This window comes from Clinocottus analis, unplaced genomic scaffold, assembly GCF_023055335.1.
Source record: "Clinocottus analis isolate CAN_PGR_092001 unplaced genomic scaffold, fCliAna1.0.p SCAF_6, whole genome shotgun sequence".
NCBI classification, from domain to species: Eukaryota; Metazoa; Chordata; class Actinopteri; order Perciformes; family Cottidae; genus Clinocottus; species Clinocottus analis.
Window position 1 is genome coordinate 1,831,065 of NW_027176218.1, and position 22,733 is coordinate 1,853,797.

The 22,733-nt window shown below is 45.6% G+C and overlaps 1 protein-coding gene across 4 annotated transcripts in view; it reads left to right on the top strand.

Annotated features, from left to right (window-relative positions):
• Positions 1-706: 706 nt before the first annotated feature.
• The window catches only part of LOC137803804 (receptor-type tyrosine-protein phosphatase zeta-like), a 54,654-nt gene continuing 32,627 nt past the window's right edge, over positions 707-22,733 (top strand). For all 4 annotated transcript variants that reach the window (XM_068602548.1, XM_068602549.1, XM_068602550.1 and 1 more), the window contains exons 1-2: positions 707-973; positions 21,571-21,633. In XM_068602548.1, coding sequence (XP_068458649.1) covers positions 907-973; positions 21,571-21,633 — 130 coding nt within the window. In that variant the 5' untranslated portion in view covers positions 707-906. The remainder of the gene's footprint in view (positions 974-21,570; positions 21,634-22,733) is intronic.

Sequence of the window (22,733 nt, forward strand, 5' to 3'; positions counted from 1 at the left end):
GGGTTTTCAGGAGTACCAATTCTCTCTCCTGACCACCAGGGGGCGACTCCTCTGGTTGTATAGAAGTCTATGCTTCATGTGTTAAAGCTGCATTCTGTCTCCTGACCACCAGGGGGTGACTCCTCTGGTTGTATAGAAGTCTATGCTTCATGTGTTAAAGCTGCACTCTCTCTCCTGACCACCAGGGGGCGACTCCTCTGGTTGTATAGAAGTCTATGCTTCATGTGTTAAAGCTGCATTCTCTCTCCTGACCACCAGGGGGCGACTCCTCTGGTTGTATAGAAGTCTATGCTTCATGTGTTAAAGCTGCACTCTCTCTCCTGACCACCAGGGGGCGACTCCTCTGGTTGTATAGAAGTCTATGCTTCATGTCTTAAAGCTAATGTCATAATTATGAGATAAAAAGTCATAATTACTTGATTGTCTCCTAATTTTCTTTTGGCAGAAACCATCTTTCATACATTTCCATACTTTCTGTCTCCTGCTCAACTTTTCCCAACAACCCTATTGTTGTTTTTAAAAGCACAAACTAAACTAGAAGCATCACATGTAAAGCTACAGCGCTGCTCTCTGCATGGCATGCCTCGCTGTGGCTGGTGGAGGTGGTGGAGGTGGTGGAGGTGAGGCCGCGCGCCGCGGCGCAGTGGGCGGTGCGCAGCGTCAGTCTGGCGGCGCGTCCTCAGTCACTCAGTCGGTGCGGAGGAGCGCGGACGGAGCGGAGCGGCGCACCGGGACCCGGGATCTTACCCTCACGCAACGCGGCAAGCGAGACCACAAACCCGGAAGCAGCGGAGCGGCATGGAGCTGTGAGGGGCTGCGGGCGGACCGGGACCTGCTCCCCCACCCTCAAACTGCGCCGTTTGGGGTTATTTAGCGCATCTTGCGAGGTGGTGTTCCTCATCAGACATGGAGGCTCCGCGCTGCTGCTGCTGGCTGCTCCCGGCGGCACTTTTCCTCCTCCTCTGCCAACAAGGTGAGACGCGTTTTGGTCCTCAAAGCGACGCAGAAAGCCTGAACGCTGCTGCGGGGTTTCGACCCGCTGCGCCACCTTTCAGGTGATTGCGCAAGAGAACCGGGAAGTGACTTCTGCCCCAAAACAAACCGGAGAGCTCTGCGCGCAGTCTGCCGCTGCTGTTGTGTTATGATTAGTGTGGTTATTATGATTAGTGTGATCATGTGTTTTATTCCCATCATTCAACGCGCTGCGCGTCTTTGGAGACATTCATGGGAAAAACTAAAAGAATCTCTTGTGTCTGTTTTATTTCTCACTTCACGATGAGCGTCTCTGTCCTCTCCTCTCTCTTCTCCTCTCTCCTCTGTCCTCTCTCCTCTGTCCTCTCTCCCTCTGTCCTCTCTCCCTATGTCCTCTCTCCCTCTGTCCTCTCCTCTCTCCTCTGTCCTCTCTCCCTCTGTCCTCTCCTCTCTCCTCTGTCCTCTCTCCCTCTGTCCTCTCCTCTCTCCTCTGTCCTCTCTCCTCTGTCCTCTCTCCCTCTGTCCTCTATTCTTTCCTCTGTCCTCTCTCCTCTGTCCTCTCTCCCTCTGTCATCTCTTCTCTCCTCTGTCGTCTCTCCTCTGTCCTCTCTCCTCTGTCCTCTTCTCTCCTCCCTCTGTCCTCTGTCCTTTCATCTCTCTCCTCTGTCGTCTCTCCTCTGTCCTCTCCTCTCTCCTCTGTCCTCTCATCTCTCTCCTCTGTCCTCTGTCCTCTTCTCTCCTCCCTCTGTCCTGTGTCCTCTTCTCTTCTCTTCTCTCCTCCCTCTGTCCTCTCTCCTGTGTCCTCTTCTCTTCTCTCCTCCCTCTGTCCTCTGTCCTCTCATCTCTCTCCTCTGTCCTCTCTCCTCTCTCCTCTGTCCTCAGATTAAAACGTTTCAGTGTCTCAGGGCGTCTCCACCTCGGAGCTGTCAGAGCGTGAAAGAGGAGTTTGGACACGGTGGTCTGACGGCTTATTAAACGTGTCAGAGGCAACAACGCAGCAGTAATCCCATAATGCCTTTCACCGAAACAGACACTATCAATGCAACACACTGTACACACAGTACACACAGTACACACTCTACACACAGTACACACTGGAGACTTTCAGAGAACTTGAAGTGCAGGAGAGAAAACAAACGCACGGACGTTTGCAGGAATTTTACTTTTCTGTGACGGAACTCACGTTCGGCCCCGAGGTGTGTGAGGTGTGTGTGAGGAGTGTGTGTGAGGAGTGTGTGTGAGGTGTGTGTGTGAGGAGTGTGTGTGAGGTGTGTGTGTATGAGGAGTGTGTGTGATCGCTGCCCGTTCCAACCTGCCTGTTGGCAAAAGGGAAGTGCAGTTTATATTTTAAATAACATGCTGAGAAACATCCATCAGGGTCGGAGCTGGTCCGGTGACATCAGGTCATGCGGGGTCAGCGTTGTGCTGCGTTCACAGCAAAAGCGTTGCGAATCCTCGCAAAGCGCTCGACTTCATGTGGTAAATTCTCTTCAGTCGCTTTTCCCCCAAGAATAAGCAATGTAACCACAGACTGTGTACGGGAAGTGGACGTAGTCGTCGTGATGAGCGCTTCAGTTTGGCGAGTTCGCCGTCGCCATCTTGGATTACGGCCGTCGCCATGTTTTTTTTTTTTCTGCAACCGATAAACGGAGGTGACTGTTTATTCGGCGTGCGGAGCGACGCGGAGACGCCGCATACGGCTCCGGTCGCTGTCGCTCTGTCGTTGCAATCTGCAACGTCACCGCTAGGGGCCGCCAGATCCTTCATACGGGACCTTTTCAAGTTGAGTTTTTTTTTTAAACTAAAACTGTGCTATTTCCTCATCCACAGCGTCGATTTAATTCATCTAGATTGCGAAAGTACCGTAACCCTCGTGGGAAGAAGCGTGTGGTTTTACTTTTAAAAGAAAGAATCGTTAACTTTTAATATGTCCGTGAACTCCTTAACATAACGAAGCGATTCTGACGTTTCACTAAAAACCTTCTTGAAAACCTTTTACCACGGCGGATGTCAGTCAAAGACACAACATCCCTGTGACCGTACGGGCCGGTGGGAGTCCAATACATCCGTCTATGACCATTGTTAGTGTTTCCATAACTCGAAACAAGACGAGAGCTTTTTTTTTCATATCCTTTGGCGTTCCAAGATCCTACAATCTCATTGGTGCTCAGACTCTTCTGAATTCGTCAGACGGCACATGCGGAAGTCGAGGGGTCATTTTGGTTCGCTGTTTGGCGAGGTTCAGGTCAGAGTAGGTCACTTTTCAATTCTTGAACTGAAAAACAGGGTTTTTTTGGACTGAATATGCTTCCTAACATGTCAATGCTTGTGTTTATTGTGATTATTACTCCAGATTTAGTTGCTTTAGGTCTTAATCTTTCTAAAGACCCTCTTGGCCCTGGTTTGAAGTAGGACCTTTTTCTATTTCTGTGGTGCATTATTTTCCTGTATGAGTTTTTCACGATGCTCTTCTGAGGGTCGACAACAATGTTTACGAGGATTATGAAAATATTTCAGTGGGTTTGCTCAGTGTTTCCCGATAAGGGACCCGTCAGTTTGTCCTGCCGGGTTTTGATGAGTTTTAAGGAGTCGTTGGAAATTTGTCGCCCATAAGGCCCGGACACTGAAAAAGGGGCTTCCAGCTTCCTCATCCTCCGGTTCGCCCTCCCAGCCCGTACGGTACAGTCGCAGCGTGCCAGGGAGGACACTGATCTGCTTGGTTGAATCTTTTCGGTGGGGTGAGACTTGAAACAAAGATTAAGGGGGGGGAGGGTAAGCTGGTTGGAGCCAGTTTCAGCTGAAGAGATGTGAAGCCTTTTGTGCCCCGGGCCTGTGAGCCGGGATCTGTGCTGGACGGTTCGGTACCTGCAGAAAGCCCCGAGCTCCCCTTTTCATTTGGGCTATTTTTTTTTTTTTTTCAGTTTTTTTAAATGAAGCTTTTGCTTAAAACGTTGGTGTGTGTTTGTGAGTGTGTGTTTGTGTGTGTGTGTGTGTGTGTGTGTGTGTGTGATGGCACAAAGGCGGTGCCAGCTCGCCGAGGAGGCAAACACAGGAATTGTTGACGGTGGAAGAAAAGACGCATGAGGAGAGAACTCGGCACCATCTGTCCCCCCCCCCAAAAAAAAGATATTTGTGAATGGGCAGTGCCAGCCGAGCGCCGCGCTCCGCCTCGCGGCCTTCCAGGAGTCTCCGGGCCTCTTGTTGTCTAACAGGGAGTCTGCTGACAGATGGCCGTCACAGTCAGGCAGTCTGTCAGTCAAACACATGCAGGGGGGGGTGTTTGTTTTGTTATGAGAGTGTGAGGCAGGCTTTTCTCAGCCCGGTGTTCACAGCTTCACCTGTGAATAGGACGCGCTGGAGATCGTACGCATCCCAAGAAATACAATTTGTGTGTAATCATGAACCAGACTGCAAATAGAGGACGTGGACGGGCCAAACAAAAACAGTGTTTCACCCTGAGGACGACTGTTTGAACTTAGTTATTTTAACGCAAATTACGAAACCTAGCTAAGTATTTCATCGTCTTTTCTTATTAAAAACAGCAAAGTTATTCCAGAAGAAGACAGAAGTTTGTTTTGAAAAGGTACGAGGACATTGCTCGAGGATGTGAGGATACGTAGCGTGAGGACAGTTAGCGTGAGGATACGTAGCGTGAGGATACGTAGCCTGAGGATACGTAGCGTGAGGACAGTTAGCGTGAGGATACGTAGCGTGAGGATACGTAGCGTGAGGATACGTAGCCTGAGGATACGTAGCGTGAGGACAGTTAGCGTGAGGATACGTAGCGTGTTTACAGTTAGCGCGAGGACACGTAGCGCGAGGACACGTAGCGCGAGGACACGTAGCGCGAGGATACCTAGCCCGGGGATACGTAGCCTGAGGTTACGTAGCCTGAGGTTACGTAGCGCGGCGGTACGTAGCGCCGCACTAAGTTATGATTTTCCGTCTCCGAGATCTTTCAAAGATGGCGTCGAGTAGTAAAACTCAACTCTAGACTTCAACCAGAGAGGAAACACTGTTTTTTTTAGGAGACTGTTCATTGACTCGTAGATTAACATGAACATTTCCAACCTGGAGCGAGACCAGTGAACGCATCGCTGGACAATTTTATTTACACAGTCAATCATCACACTTCACAAAAGAGATAGTCGAGGTCTTTGAGAGACTTTTCCACAGCGGAGAAGCAGACTGTCCTGCTGTGGACGGGGATGTGAGCAAAAAGGTATTTCAGACACTTGAAGCTAAGACTACACCACAGAAATTACAGTTTAAGTGTTTGTCACATCTTCTAAGGCCACACATTTTTCGGTTCCGGTTTTTCCGGCTCCTAATCTGCACACCCGTACGTCTGCTCCACGCTAGTGAAAGCAATTATCTTGGGAACACCTCCAGGGAATTCCTCCAAATTTAGCACAAAGGCCCACCTGGACCCACCGGTGAACTGGTTATAAGTTGAGGGGTCAAAGGTCACTGTGACGCAAGTGTGTGTGTTGGAAACTTCAACTTGACAAGCGGCTCTGTGGTTTTTCTAGTAAAAAAAAACGTCGTCATTCTTTTTCTTTTTAAGGCAAAGAATTAGTTGAGTTTATTGCAACCTGAGAAGGAACATACATGATCAAAGAATATATATATAATTTAAATAAGTCAACTAGATTGTGTTTTTACACTTCAGGGTGACGGTGTGTCGGTCGTTTAACTGTAGTTTGAGAAACACAATCTGTATAAAAGCTGTTTGTTTGTCGGTCGCCTCAAACGACCTCATCTTTCCATCCTCTTCTTTCCATCCTGTTCTTTCTATCCTCTTCTTTCCATCCTCTTCTTTCCATCCTCTTCTTTCTATCCTCTTCTTTCCATCCTCTTCTTTCCATCCTCTTCTTTCTATCCTCTTCTTTCTATCCTCTCCTGTTTCTCACATCTCTTTCTCTCTCCGTCCGTCTCCCGTCCTTCATTTTTATCCCTCCATCTCCGCCCCGAAGCAGACGTCCCTCGCCGCCCCGCTGATAGTCTGGAGAAGAAAAAAAAAAGATTTCCAGTGGGGGTATTTGATGACCAGATTAGTGGGTATTAAGCTCAACGGCATTCACTCAGGCCTACACAGGAGCCACCGGTTTGAATCCTCCCCGAGTCGCCCCTCTTTTTCCTCTCTCTCTCTCTCTCTCTCTCTCTCTCTCTCTCTCTCTCTCTCTCCGTCGGCCCTCGGCTGAAAGGAGGCTACAGTCGGGGGGGGAACTACCAGCCGGGCCCTCGGCGGAGGTCAGCTGAGGAGCCGCCTCCTCTGGCCCGGCCGCCGTGAATTATGCTGTCAGAGAAGAGATTTGTTTTGTAACAGTAGGAAAGGGGGCAACTACACAGGGAAGGGAGGTGTAATGGGGCAGATCGAGGAGGGGTGTGGGAGGGCGGGGCAGGGGGGAGAGTGTGAAGGCGGGAGGGGTGGAGGGGGGAGGTAGTGCAGAGCAACGGAGAAAAGAAGAGGGTGAGGGGTGGTTTCGTGGAGGGGGAAGGATTTAAGCGTGACGCATGATGGCACTGCGATTTGTCCCAGTGGCGGCGGCGGCGGCGAGGAGGAGAGGACGCCGTCACACTGTGAAGCTGGAGCAGAAGTGTGGGAGCGCAGTGTGTTAGGGCGACACACACACACACACACACTCACTCGCACACACTCACTCACTCACACACACTCACGCTCACTCGCACACATTCTTCCTCCGACGCCTCACAGAGCGATGGAGTGCAGGTTAAGCAGCACTCCTGCCTTCATTAGTCTTTGTTAACACACACACACACACACACACACACACACACACACACACACACACACACACACACCTCACTGCGTCTCCCATCACTGTTCGCAGGCCTCCATTCCCCTCTCGTAGTAAAAAAAAGAAAACTCTGTTTGGTCTCAGATTTAGCAGGTGCACTTTTTGGGGCGTGTCCTCTGGTTGTATAGAAGTCTATGCTTCATGTGTTGAAGCTGCATTCCCTCTCCTCACCACCAGGGGGCCACTCCTCTGGTTGTATAGAAGTCTATGCTTCATGTGGTAAAGCTGCATTCTCCCTCCTCACCACCAGGGGGCCACTCTGGTTGTATAGAAGTCTATGCACCGTGATGTCATGTCACCTGGTTGGCAGGTCTCAGCGTTTTCCAGTTGGTTCCTTTTGGAACGTTTTGAGTTCTCTGGGTTTCACACCGAGGTTGTAAAGATGGGAGATTTTAAGCCGTTAGGATTTTTTCCCGCGGTGCATTTTCCTCGGGGTCCGGGTCTCGGTAATCTTTCTTTTGTTTTCGTTTCTTTTGTCTCACAACCTTCAATCTTTTTCAACATTTTTCTTTTCGTCAAACTCCTTTTCTTCTTTTTTTTTCCTCCCGCTTTCTGTCCTCTTAATCTCTTATTTAATCTCTCTTTATTAGAGCCTCATGCCTTCATCTTTCTACTGTCCACCCTTTTTTTAATCCTCCTCATTTGTCTCCTCTCTTGTTTCAGGGAGAGGAAGGGAGGCTCAACATATCAGCAGCATACATACAGGCATCTATATAAATGTTGATTCTTTTAATCGTCTCTCTCTATTTCTCTATTCATTTGTGTCATTTAAGGTTTACTGGATGCTTTGAATCCTCATTGTTAGTTTAAATACTACATTTTATCACTTTGTACTGTTCACACACAGATTTCACAAAATGTTTGCTCATGAACATTTGGTTTAAAGTCATGGAAATTTGATTAAAAATCATGGAAATTTGGATAAAAGTCTTGGAAATGTGGTTTAAAGTCATGGACATTTGCTTTAAAGTCATGGACATTTGGTTGAAAGTCATGAAAATTTGGTTTAAAGTCATGAAAATTTGGTTAAAAGTCATGAAAATTTGGATAAAAGTCATGGAAATCTGGTTTAAAGTTATGGAAATCCGTTGGTCTCAATGTGTATGAACTCTGTCGTTAAGCCGTCCATCGTTGCTCTGCTGGTGTGCGTCGAGGCTCTGGACACTGTAATGGATGACGGGGGCAGAGCCGGGTGGCCCGCAGCCCCTCTGGAAAGGAGTGTGTGTGTGTGTGTGTGTGTGTGTGTGTGTGTGTGTGTGTGTGTGTGGCGGGGGGGCTCTCAGCATTGCAGTTGAGAACAAGTGGAGCCCCCGTAGAGGAGCTGGTGGAGAGCCATTTGATTCTCTCCTCAGCTGCCTGCGAGTGTGTGGTCCCTCTGGAGGTTTTCGATGGCCCTCGTCTCCCAAAAAACGATGAATACGAATCCCCCTCCCTGCCCCCACCACCACCATCACCACCACCCAAAAAAAGGCCAGCGTTTTGCAGAGGACGCGGTGTCAAAGTCCTCTTGCCTCCTTTTCTTTGGTGGAGGATCTGAGCAGGTGAGCGCGGGACGCTTCGGGCAGATGTTGCCTCGCAACAAAAGGGATTGGACGAGCCTCTTCAAGCATTTACAGGACATTTACATTTACATTTCAGACATTAGTCTGATCCTCTTATCCAGATCAGCGTCCATTGAGGGCAGCAGGAGAAAAGAGCTTAAATTCCTCGATCGCCGACATTACAAGCTAACAGTGGCGGGGGGTCGGGAGGAGGAGGAGGAGGAGGAGGAGGAGGAAGAGGAAGAGGAGGAGGAGGAGGTGTGACACCTCTATAACCCTCCAACATGCTGCCAAAATACACTTTAAAACAGAAAACAATGTAATTTTGGAGCAGAGTCATGTGACCTGCAGAGGTCATGTGACATGCAGAGGTCATGTGACCTGCAGAGGTCATGTGACCGTTTAAACTTTGACTTATTTCACCATTTGTGGTATCGTACAGGTTTTTAAGTAACAAACGTCTACTTGAACTCAAACCACAGCCTTAAACCCAACCAAGTGTTTTAATGTGTAAGAAAACCTCAAACACTGAGTTTATTTTGAAAAATTGTGACACGCTGTGTGCGTGTAACGAGCAAAAACTGCTGATAAATGTAAAATAAATATCACTACAGTAGAAAAAATTAAAAAGCGTATGAGAAGTGAAACTTACAGCAGTGCTTAATAGAAAGTAATATTTACTGATGCTGTCAATAATAAAAAGCAGTGCAAAGTTATACACGTAGAATAATGAAAGTGTTATCGCGCGTGATATTGAATAAAGATATCTCAGAGATTTTACGTTGGACAATAAGACAATTTAACCAACAAAACACTCGTAATAATCTCCTGAAAAGACAAAAACTTGTTGAATAAGACTTGTTTCATTTCCATGTAACGAATCGTCTCCCGTCGCTGGTTCACATCGGTGAATCCATCAGTGATATGTGTCAAGGTTAAAGAAGGACGCAGAGAGGAGAATCCATCATTTCCTCTGCCCCCCCCCCCTCCCGCCCCTCCTTCCTCCCGCCCCCCTGCTGCTAATTTCAATTAGGTCATCCCTCAAAATAGTCCTGCTTCCCCCCTGGCACCGTTACAACATGTCCGCAGGTGGCAAAAAAAACAAAAAGAAAAGAAGAAGCAATTAGCGGCTCCTGCGGGGGCGGGGTTACGGTCGATGACATCATCTGGAGCTCAGCCCGGGAGGCGGGACTTCCTGCCGAGGGACGGAGGGCTCATATGTTGTAACCTGACGTGCCAGGTGCTTTGGCGGGGAAAAGGGGCACCGGCGCTTTAAATGAACAAGGTGGCAGGTGATTGGACGAAACATCAGTCAATCAAACTGCTGATTGAAGCTGGTCGGGATGCAAAGATGAAGAAACATCCTGAGCTCACCGTGCCAATTTAGCTTTAAATTATTGTAATTTTATTTTAAAAAGTTGCATTTGTTTGTTGTTTTTTGAGAATGAAAGAAAAGTGATTTAAAATTGTTTGGAAATTTGGTTTAAAGTCATGGAAAAATCATGGACATTTGGTGAAAAGCTTGTTTAAAAGTTATGGTAATGTGGTGAAAAGTCATGGAAATTTGGTTTAAAATCATGAAATTTTGGTTTAAAGTAATGGAAATTTGGTTTTAAGTCATTGGAATTGGGTGAAAAGTCATGGAAACGTCATGAAATGTTGGTTAAAAGTCATGGAAATGTAGGTAAAAGTTATGGAAATTTGGTTAAAGTCAAAGAAATTTGGTTTGAAGTCATTGAAATTTTGGTGAAAATGTATGTTGTTGAAAGTGATTTACAATTGTTTTATACAAGTTTTTATTTTGTAAGAAGATGTATTCAACATTGTCTCACGTTCCTCACAGCCTCTTTAAATAGCTGTTAAAATAGAGTGAGTTCGAGCTTGGACCGCCAGCATCTCTGGATCTGCTCCGTGTTTACTGACTTACTTTTTCCCCAGTTGGCAGCTTAGAAATCCTACACGACTTGAATGCATCATGAGCTCTAAAATTAACCCAACAAATAATCTTTTAGCTGGACACGCAACATCATGCTCGTGTTAAGCCTGGGCTGAAGCGTAAATTAAACAGTATAAAGTTTATAAAATACGTAAGAGGCCTTTATACGCACGCACACACACACACACACACACACACACACACTTCCTCCCTCATTGTCTGGGCTGTGGGATACAGCGTTGGCACTCTCCTCCGTCCTTTCAGCCCCAGTGTTTAATTAAGTCGTTTTTCTGTTCGAGAAGCTTTTCTTTGGGCCTCTGACAAACTGTTTCGTCACCGCGTGGATACGATTAGATTGGAAACACGTCGGCTGGAGCGAAAGAAGAAAAAAAAACAACCCAAAAAAACCAACCTGTCTCTGCTCTGAACAGACACTTCATGCATTCGGGGGAATCTCGGGTGAAGAAGGAAACCCGCTGCTCCTTCGCTGGTGATCAGGTATTCAGGAGAGACTGTAGAGACCTGTAGAGACTCACGGGACTTTAATAATCAAGAGAGTTGCTCTCCGTCTACATACGGTGGCCTTGCCGGGACATCTCAGGTTCAGGTTTCTCTCAGTTGGACTTTCGCTGCAATTTGTTGAATCTGAAGAGTTGGAAAACAGTTGTTGTGTCAACTTGAAAAAGGTTGTTGTGTCAACTTCAAAAAAGGTTGTTGTGTCAACTTCAAAAGGCCCTGCAGGATGTGCGTAATAAAAGCCATAAACCTGGCTCTCGTTCTGGACATGTTCATCACACGGAGGCGAGCACGTAAGAAACAACACATGAAGTAGAATATAAAGTAGATAGTTTAAACGATTAAAAGTAATTGCATCAGGGTTAGAATTTCAGGGTTTAGGTGTCTTGCTCAAGGAAAGACGACCATGCTAACCACTGAGCCACAGTCGCCCTGTCCTTGTGTTGGAAGTTATGGTTGTATAGAAGTCTACGCTTCATGTGTTGAAGCTGCATTCTCTCTCCTGACCACCAGGGGGCGACTCTTCTGGTTGTATATAAGTCTATATAAATGACTCTACTTCTCTCTTGATGTATTCCCTCAGTAAACATCGTAAACATGAGTTTATGTCTCAATCTCTAGTTTCAAGTCTTCTTCTATACAGCCCGATGTTCATTTAGTATATATAGACCATAAAGCAGGAGACGCGTTAGGGGCGGGGCTACAAGGTGATTGACGTATGAAATCCATCTTTTGGCGTTGCAAAAGATGGATCGGCAGTAATCCAAGATGGCGACGGCCAAATTGTTAAACTCAAGGTTTAGAAACATCAGTCCACAAAACAACGTCCACTTCTTATATCCAGTCCGTAGTATTTGTATAATGCTTTTTTAACCCCTGACGTAAGAAGCTGCAGAAGGGATCCAATGTCACTTTGATTGGCGGTAACGTTTCTGTAAACACAAGGCCACCAAGAAGCCATTTTGTTTACACATTAAACCTCGACGGCTCCCAAAGGAAACGCTCTGAATGCCACAGGGATGTGATGTATGTGAACTTCAGACCACCAGTCCCCAGAACATGCACACCGCTTGCTTTGTTCTCTGATTGATGCCAACATGAGCCACATGCTGGATACATCTAGTGCTCGCAAGTGTTTTTTTTTCTTCTCTTGAATCTGTTGACATACCAAATCATCTGTGTTCTGCTCTGCGGCAACTAAAACACAAAGCCGAGGCCGGCACGGCCGACAGCCAAAGGTTTAAAGTAAACGAAGCGACTTTGAGGTCGTCGTGTTGGAGCCGTACCTTTTCTCAATTTCCCCTTTTAAATCTTCCTCTTCCTGTAAACAAGTCGCTCCGAGCGGGAGCTCTTTTGTTTAAATGCCCAGAGAGCCCAGAGTGAGGCAGTTTGAAGGTCTCGGCCGCTGGGTTCGGTAGAGATTGATGCCGCGACAGCAGAGGCTGGCACTCGGTGAGCGGTGGTACGGCGACCCGGCAGACATTCAGACGATGAACAGGTGTCGATGGGACACAAGACTGGAAGTTGTGTCGAAATCTGCAGGTGTCAAGCGTTATTTATTCTCTTTCTGAGTCTAAAAACTTAACTCCTGCAAACTTTGGGTCCTTTTGTTGAATATATTAGACGTGGACGTAGTCAACGTCGCCATCTTGGATTGCAAACCGTCACCGTGTTGTTTTTCCTAACCGACGAACGTAAGTTTTGATATTAAATGCGGACGAGTGACGTAGCGACGCGGTGTACGTCTCTGGTGTGGAGCTGTCAATCACCTTGTAGCCCCGCCTCTATAGCGTCCCCTGCTTTGTGGTCTGTTTGAAGAAGACTTGTTTACTGAGGGAATACATCAAGAGAGAAGTAGAGTCACTTATGTAGACTTCTATACAACCAGAGGAGTCACCCGTTGGTGGTTAGTAGAGAGGATGCAGCTTTAAGACACGACACAGCGGCTTTACTTGGCAGAGCCAAAGTTTGCCGTCTGAAGCACAACCTCGTTAGATTTACTCGACTGAAATCGCCACCAACGAGACAGATATGACACCTGAGACCGATCACTTTGGACACAACCTGCTGATTGTTCAGCCGGCAGCCGCTCACAGAACAAAATAGACCGGAGTCTAAACCAACATGGGTAACGGCAGAGCGTCTGGCTGCAGGCCAGAGGGGCCGCTGATGGAAACTGTAGACGGTCGGATCCATTATTCATCTGCTCTCCCCCGGGACAGATCATTTGTTTCTGACTACAGATACAGGTCAAACACGAGTGCATGAACACACACTAAGCTGTCAGCGAGCTGTTCAGTCTTATCACAGTTCAGTGCAGCGATGCTGGTGCTGGAGGACGTAGACCAGACACGGCACACCGCAGCTACGAGTTAAAACCGTGACCACACACACAGAAGAGAGTGTGTTGACAGACAGGACGAGGCCGAGTGCAGCCTGGTAGATTTACAGCGTCAAGCCTGTAAAACACGATTTTAGAAGGGTGACCAGATGACGCGGTGTAGGCAAGTCTCAAACAGGCCCTGTTCTAGTGCTTCAAACGCTGACTCAAAGACAAAGTTTAGGTACTTTTTACAAGATATCGTAACTGTTTTCCATCTTCATTTGACGACTCCAAAAGAAAAGCGGGTGTTAATTAGCTATATGTAAGTAGCTCATCACGCTCCAGAGGTTAATTAGCTGAACCCAACGCCTCCGTTCAGCTCACTTTCTGTAAACAGTCGAGCATTTAAGCATGGCGGAATTGCTAGCTAGCTAACTGGCCAACTGTCCATTAGTTTAGCTAGCTAGCTTGCTACTTCCACAACGCTTAAATTCAACACTAGTTATAGAAAACGAGCCAAACTCTCTCTAACCAGTCTAGCATTTAAGCATGGCGGACTTGGCAAACCAGCTAGCTAACTAGCCAGCTGTCCACTAGTTTAGCTAGCTAGCTTGCTACTTCCACAACGCTTAAATTCTACACTAGTTACAGAAAACGAGCTGGACAAAGTTGCGGCTCGCCAGGCGATAGCTATGTGCTTTCCTACGCTGTGACGGGCGTGTGCGTTTGAAGTATTAAATGGTAACTTTTACTCATTTACTCTGTACCTCCACACTTCTTAATGTTTCTACTCCGCTGCTTGTTTTAGTCGTGACAAGCAAAACCTCCTCTTGCTGAGTTCGTACTTGGACGTCGGCGTGCAAAATGGCATTTGAAACACAGAAAAACGGTCGCTGTCCATTCTACTTCCTGTTTTATATGCATGGCTTTTCCTTATTGACATTCAGGGGAATGATTTGCTTCATTTAAACTTGCTTGTGACTCAGTCCACAACGTGTAAAATATGATATCCTGCAGCGCTGGCTCTCATTTCCATCTCAGTTGAGCTCCTGGACTGAAGTTGCCCTGCCTTCATTCCTGGAGTGCACATTTGAAATCCTCTCCTCGGCTTCTTTCATGTGCCGTCCTCCTTTTTTGGGCTGACGGACTCGGCCTGTAGATAATCCAACGGCTTTTGTTCTTTGCCATTTATAGTTAAAAGGGAAAAAGATGAGACCGGCTGATCGATGAGGAAGCGCTTCAACCCCGGAGGCCTCCGCTCGGCTGATGAGTTTAGTCTTCTCCTCTGTGTTGACGCTCCCAGCAGCAGTTTGGAGGGTTTTTTCTTCTTTTAGGTAGAACTGACTTTTCATTTGTGTAATGCCCGCAGCGCTGTGACGAGGCACTTTGAAATCCTGTTGGTGGTCTCGGAGTGGATTTCTATGGTGTTTTTATGGAGGTTCTGCTGTGTGTAAATCCAGCAGGAGCACTTTCTTTCATGAAGCACTGTGCTCGTCTGAGCCTCACAAAGGTCGGACTTGTATTCCTCCTTCGATACTGATTTGAAGGCAGTTTGGAGATATTTTTGCTGCACTTTTGCAAAATAGTTTTCTTTTACCCACAGAGAGATATGAACCGAGAGAATAGAGAGCAGGAAGTTGAGCAAACAGGGTTTGAGGTGTTGTACAACTTTAACTTCATGGCTTTAAATGCGGATTAATCACCATTTTCACAGATCCGTCATGACGTGGAGATGCAACACTGGGGAAAAGAATATGTCTTTGTTTCTTCTGCTTTTTAGTCCAGTAGAGAGAATGCAGCTTTAATACATGAAGTATATACTTCTATACAACCAAAGGAGTCGCCTCCTGGTGCTCAGGAGAGAGAATGCAGCTTTAACACATAAAGCATATACTTCTATACAACCAAAGGAGTCGCCTCCTGGTGCTCAGGAGAGAGAATGCAGCTTTAACACATAAAGCATATACTTCTATACAACCGGAGGAGTCGCCCCCTGGTGGTCAGGAGAGAGAATGCAGCTTTAACACATAAAGCATATACTTCTATACAACCAAAGGAGTCGCCTCCTGGTGCTCAGGAGAGAGAATGCAGCTTTAACACATAAAGCATATACTTCTATACAACCAAAGGAGTTGCCCCCTGATGCTCAGTAGAGAGAATGCAGCTTTAACACATAAAGCATATACTTCTATACAACCAAAGGAGTTGCCCCCTGATGCTCAGTAGAGAGAATGCAGCTTTAACACACAAAGCATATAGTTCTTTACAACCAGAGATGTCGCCCCCTGGTGTTTAAGAGAGAGAATGCAGCTTCAACACATGAAGCATAGACTTCTATACAACCAGAGGAGTCACTCTGGTGGTCAGGAGAGAGAATGCAGCTTTAATGACATGAAGAATAGACTTCTATACAACCAGAGGAGTTTCCCCCTGGTGGTCAGGAGAGAGAATCCAGCTTTAACACATGAAGCATAGACTTCTATACAACCAGAGGAGTCGCCCCCTGGTGGTCAATATAGAGAACGGAGCTTAAAGACACTTCTGCATCGACTTCCCTCGGCAAACCCGATAATAAAATGCTGCAGGTCGTGTAGCAGAGCAGGAACAGGAGCTTCAGGGGTCGTGTTATGACAGCAGGCTGCTGACAGACCTCTGCAGTGTAAAACCTGCCAGCTGTTCAGGCTCTCATTAACCCTCTCAGGGTGTTTTTCCTGCCTTTGCTTGGACTGACCTAAACTCCCAACAATGGTCACAACCCCCTAAGCTGTGTAACGGTGTGAAGATACACGTCAAATAGTTCAAAGATGGACTTGACAATGAGGAAGAAAAAAAAAATGTAACGTGGAATTAAGTGTACTTAAAGAGAAGCAACCCCAGCTGGCACGGTGCCACCAGTATGCTCCTTTTAAAGAAATACAAGCCCAGACTGTCCACAGATTAACCTGCCATACCCTTCCAGTCTGAGCGGTTGGTATTACCCCCCCCCCCCGCATCAGGAGAGGGGCAGGGCCTCGGTTGGCTGTGTTGGTGGGTGGGTGGGTGGTGGGTGGTGGGGGGTTGTTGTCACACATTCTGGCGTGGGCACCGGTTCTCACCCCCGCAGCCTGTGGACGTCCCTGGCTCTCCCAGGGCTCGGCTAATCCTCTTATTCAGCGTCCGGCTGGAGGCTGCCGGGCTCCCACAGACCGGAGCGCCGGGCCGGGCCGCTCTCCGCTGAACAAACACACTGACACAGTTGTGGTCTTTTTTTCCTTCTTCTTCTCTCGCTCTCTCTCTCCCGTACAGACGCCGAGCAAGAGTTCTCTCCATACAATCTATTCTACTCATTCACTCGTTCCCAGTGGAACATAAGCATGCCCCCCCCCCCCTTCCCTCTTCTCCTCCACCAACGCCCATCTTCACTTCTTTCTCTGCACTCGTCTTCAATCAGCTTTTCTCTCTTCTTGCTCCTGATTTTGCAGAAGTTTTTCTTTTAGTTCAATAATTCTCTTAAAGCAGTTACTGATTTTTCTCTGAGCTCACAGTAATATTTTTCTGTCATATATACATATATAAATTACACACATATTTTTATATATATATATATACATATATAAATTATATATATATATACATTATATGTAATTTATATATATATATAAAAATATATATATATAAATTACATATATATATATACATATATATACAATATATATATTTATGTAATTTATATATATACACACAAAAAGTCATAATTATGAGCTCAAAAGTCATAATAATTCTGACTTAAAAAGTCATAATTATGAGATAATAAAATCAAAATTATAAGATAAAAGGTTTTCATTATTATGACTTTTTATCTCACAATTTTGACTTTTTTTTTGTCGGAAACGGGCTTCCATATGTTTGTGATGTTTGTTATTGTAGTGAAAATCTGAGCGAACAGAGAGAAGAAGAAAACAGACGGGAATAAAAAACACTCAAACTGCTTTATGTTCTCAGTGCAGATGAACACAAACACACAGTTTTATATACATGTATCCTTTGTAGTGCTAACACACACACACACACCGACACACACACACGCGCGTTCGTGGAGCAGCCAGGTGTTTCATGTCAGAGCTTCTGATGACACGTCTGGTTTCCATTTCCACCTCCCAGCTTCCTGTCTGTCGGCTGTGAGGTCACACAGCGAGAACCCGTTTAGGTTTTATTTTATTTTAGGGTTCATACGGTCATGGACAACATGGAACAGTCATAGAGTTTTAAAATGGTTATTTCCAGGCCTGGAAAGGTCCTTGAAAAAAAAAAGTCTGGTAAAAGTCCTGTAAGTGTCTTATATTCATGTGTTATATTCATGTGTTATATTCATGTGTTCATGACGTTCATTCACGCTGCGTTATAAATAATTATAAGCAAAATATAAGCAGCATACATACAGGCATCTATATAAATGTTTATTCTTTTAATCAAACTATTGTCTCTCATTCATTTGAGTCATTTAAGGTTTACTGTATGCTTTGAATCCTCATTGTTAGTTTAAATACTACATTTTATCACTTTTTACTGTTTACACACAGATTTCACACAATGTTTGCTCATGGACATTTGGTTAAAAGTCATGAAAATTTGGATAAAAGTCATGGTAATGTGGTTTAAAGTCTTGAAAATTTTATTAAAAGTCATGGACATTTGGATAAAAGTCATGGAAATTTGGTTAAAAGTCAAAAGAATTTGGTTAAAAGTTATGGAAATGTCATTAAAAGTCATGGAAATGTGGTTAAAAGTCCTAGAAACCCATTGGTCAGAATGTGTATGAACTCTGATCCTGAGTGATTCTTTGTAGCTAATCAGTATAAAGTCCTCCCAGTCCTCCCAGTAGTTGAGCTATTGGGAATATATACGTCAGGAAACCTCGATACCGACACAAAGACATCCTCACCGCGCTGACAGCTGCTTCTGGTTACTGGAACTAATCGCCTCTGAACCCTTAAAAACCACAGAGGTCGAAGTGTCTGGAGGTCGGCGATGACGTGAACGCAGCGCGCCGCAAAACAGAAACATCGGGCCGCGACTCAACAACTGTTCTTCATATTTCTGTCTTCTTTTGACAGAGCTGGAGCGCGTAGATCACTGTGTTTGGTCATGTAAGGGTTCACTGGAAGGTACCAGGGGAGGAAATGTCCGCCTCATCGGGAGGTTTTAGTTCCACTTTGGCGCTCCGTCACCTTTTAACGCCTCAAAAAACATCAGTTCAGAGTCGCCTCTGCTGGATGTGAACTCTGTTCATCAGGTTTTACACGCTCGGCACTTTGAGATGTTCCACTGGACGAGAAGAACAAGACGAGCTTCATTCTCTGAAGCATAGACTTCTATACAACCAGAGGAGTCACTCTGGTGGTCAGGAGAGAGAATGCAGCTTTAATGACATGAAGTATAGACTTCTATACAACCAGAGGAGTCACTCTGGTGGTCAAGAGAGAGAATACAGCTTTAACACATGAAGCATAGACTTCTATACAACCAGAGGAGTCGCCCCCTGGCGGTCAGTAAAGAGGATGCAGCTTACACACATGAAGCATAAACTTCTATACAACCAGAGGAGTCGCCCCCGGGTGGTCAGGAGAGAGAATGCAGATTTGACACATGAAGCATAGACTTCTATACAACCAGAGGAGTCGCCCCCTGGTGGTCAGGAGAGAGAATGCAGCTTTAACACATGAAGCATAGACTTCTATACAACCACAGGAGTCGCTGGTTCAAGATGTATGCCACACACACACACAGTGGCCATAATGTCTTATTTCTTAGGTATTAAGTAAAGATCCTGCTATTGATTGGCACCATGTAGAAAGTTCTTCCATCTGCTCCGTCTGCAGTTCTCCTGTTCAGTAAAATCCACCCTACAGGAAGTTTTAAACCCAAACTGATCCAAACTTTCAAAGTGATCTCCTCTTTACTCACAAAGACATAATCTGATGCAGCTCTCTGGTTTTAAAGCAGTCAGATTACCGGCAGCCTGCCTGGGAAACACCTGCTTTCTTACATGAGAACTCCACTTCCTGTTTGGAGGTTCTTCGTGCTAAAGGGGCTGCCCTGCAGGCGACCCCTTGCCTCTGCAGACTGTCGAAACATGTAATCCTGGATTAAGACCGCTATCATCCAGAGCTCAGGGGGAATCAACACCACACAGCAGGGAACCTCATCTCCTAATTTACCCCCCAGACTAAATCTTAACCGAGCACAAACTGGTTGGGTCATGAAATTTAATTTGGAAAATAGGCTCAGAGGGATTTCTCGGTTTGAAGTTTGTAACGCCGATCATATTTAGGTTCATATTTTAGACATTTATTTACATTTATCTACCATTGTATTCATATATTCTACTGCTGTTGTGAACCTAAGACCTTTGATAAACCAATCTCCATCAGCAAAACAGTTCATCCACATGAGAAAAGTTATGTTTTTAAGAGAGATGTGAAGAATTTCAAGCTAACATTTTTCAGCTTTAGGGCCATATTATCACTTTACACTTGTGCCTGAGGACAATGGCGCCTCATTATATAGACAGCTAAGATTGTTCTGCAGTTTTTGAGGTAACACATGGGTATGTATCTCATATGCAAGTGCCTTTAAAGGTACATTTAAGACATTTTGTAAAATCGAGAAAAAGGCCTTAAAGAACTTTCTCCACACTTTCTTATTGCTATTGTTAGAAACATGAACCCAGTCTGCCCTTCAAGCATTAGAAAAGACACAAGGTGCATTGTTGTTTTATATGAACCACATAAAGTATTGTAGAAATATATCATGGACGCCTGAAGAAAACTTAAACCAGTCAATAATTGGGCAGGAAGTAGAAACCTAAACATCGGTACATTTTTCAAATTCCATCAAATGAAGGTTGTTCTGTGTGTCGTGGCCGCTTGTGAACACACACCTCATCGCGTCTCTTTATTTCCTCTCCGTGTCATGTGGCCCCGGCTCTTTGTTTTCTGGGCCGGGGCCCCGCGGCGCTCTTTTATGCTAACGAGGTGTCGTTCTCTAACGGCCCCCGCCGGGGGCGTTGACTCCACTTCATTAACGTGACAGATGCCCGGACAGCCGCTCGGGTTAATAACTCACCTCCTGACATGCATCTCATTATAACGCGCGACGGAGAGCCGGCGTGGGCGCAGTTAGTCGGCGAGGTCGAGAGGAAGGTCGTTCGGTGGGGAGCTCCGTGCTCTTAAGACATAGATCTGGTTTATTGGGCAGAAAAACAGCCGTGTGCGTTTGTGAGTTTGGGCTGTTTTGAATCAAAATATCCAAATGTGGCCCAAAAAAAGTGGAGCCTACCTGACGGGACGGTTGATGCAAAGATGCCCTGTGAGATTCCCTTAAAGATCCCTTGAAGATTCCTTAGAGATACGCTGAAAGATTTCCTTAACGATTTCCTTAAAGATTCCCTTAAAGATTCCCTTAAAGATCTCTTAAAGATTCCCTTAGAGATTTCCTTAAAGATTTCCTAAGAGATTCCCTTAAAGATTCCCTTAGAGATTCCCTTAAAGATTCCCTTAGAGATTCCCTTAAAGATTCCCTTAGAGATTTCCTGAAAGATTCCCTAAGAGATTCCCTTAAAGATTCCCTTAGAGATTCCCTTAAAGATTCCCTAAGAGATTCCCTTAAAGATTCCCTTAGAGATCTCTTAAAGATTCCCTTAGAGATTCCCTTAAAGATTCCCTTAGAGATTCCCTTAAAGATTCCCTTAGAGATTTCCTTAAAGATTCCCTTAGAGATTCCCTTAAAGATTCCCTTAGAGATTTCCTGAAAGATTCCCTAAGAGATTCCCTTAAAGATTCCCTTAGAGATCTCTTAAAGATTCCCTTAGAGATTCCCTTAAAGATTCCCTTAGAGATTCCCTTAAAGATTCCCTTAGAGATTTCCTTAAAGAGTCCCTAAGAGATTCCCTTAAAGATTCCCTTAGAGATCTCTTAAAGATTCCCTTAGAGATTCCCTTAAAGATTCCCTTAGAGATTTCCTTAAAGATTCCCTTAGAGATACCTTTAAAGATGCCAGACTTTTTTTTTCCTACTTCCTTCAACGTTTTTTGACTTCCTGGCTTTCGTAGACGGCGGAGGTTTCTTAGAAAGCGTCACACGTCTTAAGCAGAAATTTATGCACAGAATAATACCCAGCATGCACCAAACCAACCATGTTTAGGCATTAAGGTTATAACTTTTACATTTTTGAACCAAACGACACAATTTTTTTGACTGAAACTCCTTCGTAAAAGCTTTTTTGTTTTATTGTGATTTTTTTCTGTCAGTTTCATTTTTGGAAATAGAACGAGTACAGGGAACCAATAGCAGGGTGCATAAGGATATATATAGATAAACAGACGTGCAGAATCCAGTGAAATATGTCATTAATACTCATATAAACATGTAAATGACTCTCTCTCTCTCTCTCTCTCTCTCTCTCTCTCTCTCTCTCTCTCAGCTGGAGGATACGCATACAGGAATCAACGCAAGTTCTCAGAGGACATCGACTGGTCGTACACAGGTGAGTCACGCACAAAGGAAAAGTTCCTCTGCGTGTGAGCTGCACTGGAATGCGCTCAGCAGGTTGTGACGATGAGCCTCCGAGTGATTTGTGTTGTTGTGTTGTGACACGCTGCTTATTCTGCACGCGCCGAAAGGCAAAGGCAGAATGCATTCTGGGACGTGCAGTATGCGGACCGGTCGGCTGCTCGCTCGGTGATTCACGTTTCTCACACTTCCTGCTGAGAAATCAAGAGGGGAGGAGAAGATGGGGCAGGTTTTTTCCTGCTGCAGAATATTAATTATTTATTTTTAAAAATCGTTGAAAAAAATAACAACGTGATGACTTCAGTTTCATGTTATTGGAGGATTTGGGTTTTCTGCACGTTAAAGCAATTAAAGGCAAGAATAGCAAATTTAATTTATATATATTTATATCACACTTTCAGAGGAGTCGCCCCCCTGGTGGTCAGGAGAGAGAATGCAGCTTTAACACATGAAGCATAGACTTCTATACAACCAGAGGAGTCGCCCCCTGGTGGTCAGGAGAGAGAATGCAGCTTCAACACATGAAGCATAGACTTCTATACAACCAGAGGAGTCGCCCCCTGGTGGTCAGGAGAGAGAATGTACCTCTAAAACCCAACAAAGATGTTTTCTGGTTTCCTGATTCCTGCAGACTGTAACCGCGGGGTCACCTGACCTGAGCCATGTCGTGTTATTAACTAGTTTCCCTGCAACAGAAACACTTCAGAGGAAACCCCCGAGTGGTGTGAATTACCCTCTTTTTTTTTTTAAATCAACGGAAAATGTATTATTTATGTATTCTAATATTCCAACAGCTTTGTGCTGTCTTGTTTTCGGCTCTCTGGGTGCTGAGGTCGGCGGTGTTTACAGCCTGTGTGCTAGCCCTCCTTTCACATGCTAATATCCGCCCCGACCCAGAGGCCTGTCTGACCTGGTTCGGGGGGGGGGGGGGGGGCTCTTTGTCCTCCGGTCGGAAGAAACTTTTAAACAGCCAATCGGAGCGAGGTCGGTGAGTCACGTGACCGCCGGCATACCTGCAGACAGACACCACACCAGCTGGCTGGAAACGAGGCGTAATTAGCCCAGAAGAGGGAA